The sequence below is a fragment of the Mandrillus leucophaeus genome, unplaced genomic scaffold, assembly GCF_000951045.1.
Source record: "Mandrillus leucophaeus isolate KB7577 unplaced genomic scaffold, Mleu.le_1.0 Scaffold208, whole genome shotgun sequence".
NCBI lineage: Eukaryota > Metazoa > Chordata > Mammalia > Primates > Cercopithecidae > Mandrillus > Mandrillus leucophaeus.
The window spans coordinates 889,054-897,428 of NW_012102121.1; the positions used below are offsets into that span (position 1 = coordinate 889,054).

At 39.4% G+C, this 8,375-nt stretch overlaps 1 protein-coding gene and 1 pseudogene across 11 annotated transcripts in view; both read right to left on the reverse strand.

The window, feature by feature from the left end:
• Positions 1-8,375, reverse strand: part of APTX (aprataxin) — a 30,935-nt gene that overhangs the window by 5,184 nt on the left and 17,376 nt on the right. Inside the window, exon 6 of one of the 10 annotated variants that reach the window (XM_011979997.1) lies at positions 6,963-7,189. The exons of the other annotated variants lie outside the window; for them this stretch is intronic. Coding sequence (XP_011835387.1) covers positions 6,963-7,189 — 227 coding nt within the window. The remainder of the gene's footprint in view (positions 1-6,962; positions 7,190-8,375) is intronic. 10 annotated transcript variants of the gene reach the window in all.
• Positions 2,016-3,547, reverse strand: LOC105539726 (annotated as a pseudogene). Its single transcript, XR_001006092.1, has one exon. The product of XR_001006092.1 is annotated as a transcription elongation factor A protein 1 pseudogene (transcript).

Sequence of the window (8,375 nt, forward strand, 5' to 3'; positions counted from 1 at the left end):
CAGGAGTTCAAGACCAGCCTGGCCAATATGACAAAACCCCATCTCTACTAAAAATACAAAAATTAGCTGGGCATGGTGGCGCATGCCTGTAATCCCAGCTACTCAGAGAGCTGAGGCATGAGACTAGCTTGAATCCGGGAGGCAGAGGTTTCAGGGAGCTGAGACTGTGCCACTGAACTCCAGTCTGGGCGACAGAGCGAGACTCTGTCTCAAAAAAGAAAAAGAAAAGAGAAAAAATGAAAAAAAAAAAAAAAACTGAAACAGATACCAAACAATTATCATATGGTCTCCAATATAAGAAGGTATTTAAAGAAGGGGCGTTGGGTCAAAAACAAGGACTAACCCAAGTGTGCTGCTTTAAAAATAAAATTTATAGGAAAAGTAGTTGCTTGGCCTAGTTTTAAATCTAATTACAAAATCCATCTTTTTTTTGTTTTTTGAAAAGCATAACAAATTTATTTAATCCAAGTTTTATGTGACACAGGAGTCTTCCAAATGAAGATGCAAAGATACAGGGAAAACTATCCATTTTTACACTTGGGTTTGTTGAAGAATGAAAAGCCTCTGTAGAACCATTATTCCTTCAAGAGGGTATACAACTTAATGAGAATAGACTGAGTGGGGAAACCCAGCAAGGCCTGTCTGTCCAGATTCTTCTTAACCTCTTTGTGCAGCATTCCTTCTTCCCAGGTATGCGAATGGCAGTCTTATGACCTACTATCAAACAAAGTAGATCAGAGAATTTCTTTATAGCCAGGTCTACATAGAAAAGAAGGTTAGAGTAATGTTTTGGGTTTTTTGGTTGGCTTTGAGGAAGAAAGGTTCTAGTATCTGTAACCTGCCTTGAGAAAGAGGAATTATAGTTTCTATGGCTTGCTTAGGGGAAGAATGAGGGGCAAGACACAGAGGGCAGGAGAAGGTCGAGGAGAAGCTTTGCTTCTGAGGCCTTTATTTGGGGTTATCATTTTCTAAGCCCCAACAACCGTATCTGCGAAATGGAAGTGAAGATACCTACTTTACAGGGTTGCTAAGATGACGAAATGAAAGAAATAAAGCTCAAGTGCAATTTCTGATCAATAATAGCTAGCAGATTTTTAAATGAGGTATCAACTGTCCCATAAACATTTATGGTATGTATCCTCCTACCTTTAATATCCATGGTGGGGGATAGGAGAGCAGGACAGGAAAAAGCTACAATTCTCCCTTAACTACAAGCCAGATTAGCACTGTTTCTGCTGACTCTACTTTCATGATCCACTTTCTTACACTGGTGATACGCAAACCCTAAAGCTCTATTGTTGATAGTCACTTTTTGATCCATTTACTATGATTGGGCTTCTGTCCCATCACACTGCTAAAAGCGTATTTTTTTGGATATAACTTATGTTTTGCTAACTACCAAATTGGTTCCCTTTTTTTCCTATCATGAATATATTTAATATAGGTAAACTTTTTAAAACTTTTAGGTTCAGGGGTACAAGTGCAGATTTGTTATATAGGTAAATTGTATGTCACAGGAGTTTGCTATATAGATTATTTCGCCACCCAGGTAATAAGCATAGTACCCAATAGGTAGTTTTTCAATCCTCCCCAACCTCCCTCCCTCCACTGTCAAATAGGCCCTAGTGTCGGTCGTTCCCTGCTTTGTCTCCATGTATGCTCTGTATTTAGCTCCCATTTATAAATGAGAGAACATGTGGTATTTGGTTTTCTGCTCCTGTGTTTGTTCACTTAGGATTACGGCCTCCAGCTCCATCCATGTTGCTGCAAAGGACATGTTCTCGTTCTTTTCTATGGCTGTGTAGTATTCCATGGTGTATATGTACCACATTTTCTTCATTCAGTCTACCACTGATGGGCATCAATCATGGTTGATTCCAAGTCTTTGCTACTGGGAATAGTGCTGCAATGAACATACAAAATCTAATTTCTAAATAGTCCAGATATTTTGGTAGTTATTCCAGCTCAAGAGAACTTCCACTGACGTCCACATTCATTACAGACAACAAATGTTATCAGTCCATCAGCACTATATCTGTATACGTGAACAAGCCACTCTGGGTTCCACTTGCCTTGGCCACCTAATGCTCTCTGATGGCTTCTTTGGTCAAGTTTTTCCATATCTCTCTGAGCCCATCACTGGCCATTTCCTGTGCCATCATTCTAGCAAATAAGACATTAGGAATATTCTCACATGGTACATTTTCCCTTAAATTTGGATTCTTTGCTCTTTAAGATTTGATATCCTACTTCATACTCCACCTTTGCATTTTGTATCTATATTCCTTAATTTCTTGATATGCAGTCTCCTCAACTTGAGATCCTAATTCTTCCTCACCAGTTCCAATAGCAGTGTAGCCATCTCCTGTTCGGAGAGCTGCAGCAAGCACCTCCCAACACTTTAACCAAGCAGAGTCAGAAGTGCTTCATTCCTGAATAAAGGATGAAACACGAGTATCTAGAGCATTTGTCTCACCCTTTCTGCTGCTTGCATTGCCACCGGAGCTAGTTTCTTCTCTCGCTTCAGGGCTATTCTGCAATGTTACTACAGGTTCTTTTTTCTTTTCTTCAGGGTCTTTCTTGGTTGATAGTAACTTTTTCCCAGATTTCACGACAGACTGTTGAAGATATAACTTCTTCATCTTTATGCTGTTTGCCATTAGCATTAACTGATACTCTGATTCTTCTCTGGGCTGTAATAATTCCAAGGTCATGGGAATATTTTTAAGCTCCTTTGGCAAATCCAATGCATCAGCTGTATTCTTCTGCACCATCTTGTCCATTTAGTTGGCCATGGGAACGACCTTGTCTTCTGTGGCTCTGGCAGGTCTTCCCCACACCCAGCCAGATGGAGGTGAGAAGTGCGTAAACCCAAGGTGGAAAGGATGGCAAGAAACAAGCCTCCGTAGTCCTGACAGACTGGACCAGGCCCTTTCTCACAAACCAAGCCCATGGGGCAACCTGATTTACATGTTTAAAAGATCACTCTGACTATTGTGTGAAGAAAGGACAGATAGGGAGAAACCAGTTAAGGAGGCTGCTACAGCAGTCTAGCCCAGAAAATCACAGCCTACCCTAGAGCTGAGCTGTAGCAGCTGAGATGGCAACAAGCAATCCTACTTTGAATGCACTTTGGAATAGAACAAACAACTTATTAATGGGCTGCCTGTTGCTTTGGGACAGTGTTACTCACTGAGATAAAGAAGGTTAGGTGAAAAAGCAGGTTTGGGGAAGAAAATCAGGAATTCTCTTTTGGACTTGTTAAACCAAGTAGAATGCCTTTTTGTGTAACAGTTTTCACTCTTAAAATCAGTAATATTTCACATTCTCTCAATAAATAATCAAAATCAATCAATATGTGTGCAGAATCCAAAATGAAATACAAGCACTAATAAATAAGCATAGCTGTATTACAAATGAATGAGGAAACCACACTAAAGGGGCTGAGGAAGAAAATACAGTAGCTAACCTAGCTTTGGAGAACAGTGTTTTGACTAGATACGGTAAGGCTAAAAACAAAAAGAACTATAGGTAAGTACTGTACTCTAGTCAGTAAATATCTTTCTCACAGGGGTATGGGTTAAGAATCCTGCGACTATTTTATGGGTACACTAGGACTGAACAAGTAAATGAGTTTATTGAAACTAATGCGAGCCAGGTTTCTCACTGTTAGAGAAAGCAGTTACAAAAAAGGAAAAAGGGAAACAAGAATGAAACTTACAGAGTTGGAATGGTGTCAGAGATATCAGTATGAACTCATGGTTTTCCACATACAAATAAAGGCAAAAAAAAACACAGAATTATAGGGCTGTGTGTGTGTGTATGGGTTAGGATTCATACAGGTATTTCTGGCTCTATTGGCTGAGAGGACCTAGACGCAAGGACACCCTGGAATCAACCACTTCTCTCACAGAAACCTAGGGCCCAAGACCTAGGGCTCTTTGGAGAAGTGGTTCATTCCAGATAAGCCTGGAACATCTTGTGAGGCCAGAAAATAAATTGCCCAAAAGATGGTGAAGGCATATCAAAGTCACACAAGAGCTGACCTAAACGGGCTTTCAATAACCAAAGCTGAACAATTTGAGCAACAAAATAATTATAGTATTGAATTATAACCTATAGAATAAACATCCATGAGTCCATACTATTAAATGATTGAATAAAGAACTAATGAGAAAGACGGAACAGCTCGTTCACACAGAATAATTTCAACCAATAAGTTAGGTGAAGGAAGTATAAAGTCACTATAGAATAAATACCAATACAATAACTATTACAGGCAAGATGAACCAGTAGATGCTAAAATCATTGGGTGCAAGTTTGAGGAGACATAGTAGCATAGTCACAAAGTATCTAACCCAAAATATTCATGAATTTTTTTAAAAAAACAGTCAATTTTGAAGGTGGAAACCTGGCAGACACCACCTTAACAAAATGATCAAGGTTAACATGACCAGTAATAAATGATCTCAACATCATGCCACCCCCTTATGATATATTGAGAAGGACACAATCAGAAATATCACTTCAGTGATTTAAAAAATGGATAACGTCAACCTAATCATGAAAAAAAAAATTAGACAAACCCATATTAAAAGACATCCTAAAGACAATTAGCCAGTACTCATCAAAAGTGTCAAGGTCATGAAAGCCAGGAAAGTAGGAATTGTCACAGATTGAGGGAGACTAAGAAGAGAACAAATAAATGAAATGTGAGATTGGATTCTGGAGTAGAAAAAGAACAATACAGGAAAAATTGGTGAAATTCAAATAAGGTCTATAGTTTAGTTATCTACAGTTAGTATTATGGAAGGTCTTTGTTCTTTTTCATACTTAATTTTTTATATTTTCTTAATTGAAAACATTACTTTTACACTAGGAAAAATAAATTTACTTATCACCTTTTCCTTTCTAACATGTTCATTTATTCAAAATTACATCATACAGAGTAATATAAAAGGGTATATAAATAGCAACTTTGCTTATTGGCTCAATTTGCCTCCCATATATACCTACCACAGCTCTTGCTGTAAGCATTCTCCATAGCATGACAACATTCACTGTATGAAAAAGGTAAGGGCATCATGATCACTATGTGAAAAGGGCTCAGTGGCCAAGGGCTCTGTTAGTCAGGGACTCTGCATTAGGGAAACAGGATTGTGGGTGACTTTCCCTCCTAAATTTTCAAATCAGGCTTTAACAATACAAATATATTTTTAAAGTGAGGTACAGCATACATCCACCCTATGACCTAACAATTCCATTTCCAAATATTTATTCTTTTTTTTTCTTCTTCTTCTTCTTTTTTGAGACAGAGTCTCACTCCGTTGCCCAGGCTGGAGTACAGTGGCGCAACCATAGCTCACTGCAGCCTCAACCTCCTGGGCTCAAGTGATCCTTCCACCTCAACCTCGAAGTAGCAGGTGTGTACCACCACCCCCGGCTAATTTTTTGTATTTTTTGTAGAGACAGGTTTTGCCATGTTGCCCAGGCTGGGATCCCTAAATATTCACTCAAGGGGAAAAAATAAAATAAAGCACATATGTCCATGATACACATAATAACACACATGAATCTCAAAATTATGCTGACCCAAAAAAGCCAGACCAAAAAAGAGTATGCAATGTATGATTCCATTTATACGTGGTAGCTCTAGAAGAGACAAAAACTATCTATGCTGAAGGAAATAAAAGCAATGCTTGAGGGAGGATTGACTAGAAAGGGGTACAAGGGAACTTTCTGGGATGAAAAGATAGACATCTTCTGTATCTTAATCAGAATGATAGTGGCAAGATTGTACGCACTTATGAAAACTGATCAAACTATGCATCTTATTATGCACTTTATTGTATGTAAGTTATGCCTCAATTTAAAAGAATCAGTACTGACTAGGGAAAAATCTGGCACAAAGATTTCATTTGGTTAAAGTGGCCAGTAACCTAAGTCGTAATTATTCACCTAAATAAAATGTGAGTGTTGGTAGTTAAAAAAAATAAATAAATAATCAGAGAAAATCCTGTCACATGCTACAACATGGATGAGCCTTGAAGACATTATGCTAACTAAAATAAGCCAGTCACAAAAGGACAAGTATGTCCCTGTATGTAGGTACCAATATGAGGTACCTAGAGTAGTCAAATTCACAGGGAAGGAAAGTACAATGGTGGTTGCCACGAGTGGGAGGAGGAAATGGAGAGTTATTATTTAAGGTACAGAGTTTCAGTTTGGGAAGAGAAAACAGTTCTGGAGACGGATGGTAATAATAGCTGCATAGCAATATGAATATAGTAATGCCAATGAATTGTACACTTAAAGATGACTAAAATGTAAATTTTGTTATGTATATTCTATCACAGTTTTTAAAAAAACAAAATAAAAACTCTAAAATCTAGACTCATCATCTTATTGCTTAAATCAAAGGAATCATGGTGATCCACCTTGCTTGTATCCTTTGAAAGAAATCAATCATTCTTTTCTGAATCCTTCTGGGCATAAGCCATAGGAAAACAGATTCTACACTTTTCTCTCATTTTATTTTCAAATCCTGCATCTACTAAGCTGTCATTACAGAAGTCTATGATGTTTGTTTCCTTCAGAGTAATGGTCCTTAATCATTCTGTGGTTACAGATGCTTTTGAAGAATCTGATAAAAGCCACTGACCACAATTCTTCATCTGAGGATAACGAAGCTGCTTCATCTAGTTCATATATTAGGCTCTCGAAGGTTTATATTTTGAGAGGAACAAGGAACCAAATGTAACTGAATTATAGGCAGAAGTGGGAACTCAAAGCTTGCATGCAAGTCAGGCAGAGAGATGGAGGCTTCAGCCCACCTGCTTTGGAAAAACTCCATCCCACTTCCCTGGGCCTCAGTGCAATCAGTGCCTTCAGCAAGCCCAGGCTTAATCTATCTGCCCACCTGGACAGAACCAGGAGCCAGCAGCACTACCCACATGGCTTACCTCATACTCGGAATGGCGTGGTAGCCCAATCGGAAGCGGAGTTTGCTGGACCCAGCAAAATCTACAATCACCTTTTCCCCCACAGTGTGCATATGCTTGAGGAGTTCAAGGTGCTCCCTGGTCACAGCCTTCAGACTGGAAATGGCGGTCCATGGTAAGACCAGCCAATGGTAACGGGCCTTCGGGTATTTATCCTTTATTACCACCACCTGCTCATCTTTGTAAACCTAGCAGAGGGACACAAGAGAAGGAAGCAGACATCCACTAAGAATCTTCTGTGTGCCTGGTTGTTATATTCTCTAAGTCACTTAATTCTCACAGTCTTGTGCAAATAGTTTTAGTAGCCCAGTTTTGAGAGATGAGAGCACTGAGATTCAGATAGGTTGAGTGTCTTGCACAAGTCATACTTCCTAAGAGGGAAATCTAGGATTTCAACTCAGATCTAGCTGACTCCAGAGTCTGTTTTCAACCACCACACTACACAGAATACACAGAAGATGCATAGTACAAAATAGTTCCCAAGGATCTGATGTAAAATCTCTGTAGGCATAAATTCAAAAGCATCCTTCTCCACTCCAACATGGCAGACTGTGTGACACATACACATGGGTTCCAGTGAGCCCTATTAGACCTGCCCCTTGTCAACCAGGAATGTAATTGAAGTGTAACTCAAAGGCTCCTCAAGGATGATGCCTGTTTTTTTTTGTTTTTTTTTTTTTTTGAGATGGAGTTTCGCTCTTGTTGCCCAGGCTGGAGTGCAATGGCGTGATCTCAGCTCACCACAATCTCCACCTCCAGATTCAAGCGATTCTCCTGCCTCAGCCTCTCGAGTAGCTGGGATTACAGGCATGCGCCACCACGCCCAGCTAATTTTTTATATTGTTAGTAGAGACGGAGTTTCTCCATGTTGGTCAGGCTGATCTCAAACTCCTGACCTCAGGTGATCCTCCCACCTCGGCCTCCCAAAGTGCTGGGATTACAGGGATGTCTGACTGTTAATGCCAGGGCAGCACAGTACTACTGTCACAGTATATTATCTCTGATGCTCCCCTGAAAGGAACCATACTAAGGTTAATGCAACTTCCCTTAAAGTACCCAGAAGTTTAAAAGGGACAAGGTAGAGGGGATATTCATTTGAAGAACTTAGCTTTCTCTCCAAACAATTCCAGTTGCTACTCTATTGCCAATGGGAAAAACCTCTTGTTCTCACAGAAAAGCCCAATAAAATGAATCTCATTCGGAAAGACTGACATCCTTTGATTTCATTTGTAATTAAGACCTCTGTGGAGTAGTCATTTACAACATGAAAGGTACTGAAATTCCACAATTGTATTCTGACCTGCATTTTGGGGTCCTGCATAGAAATCTTTAAGCCTTGACTCCAGTGGCCCAGTGATTCCTAAAAAAAAAAAA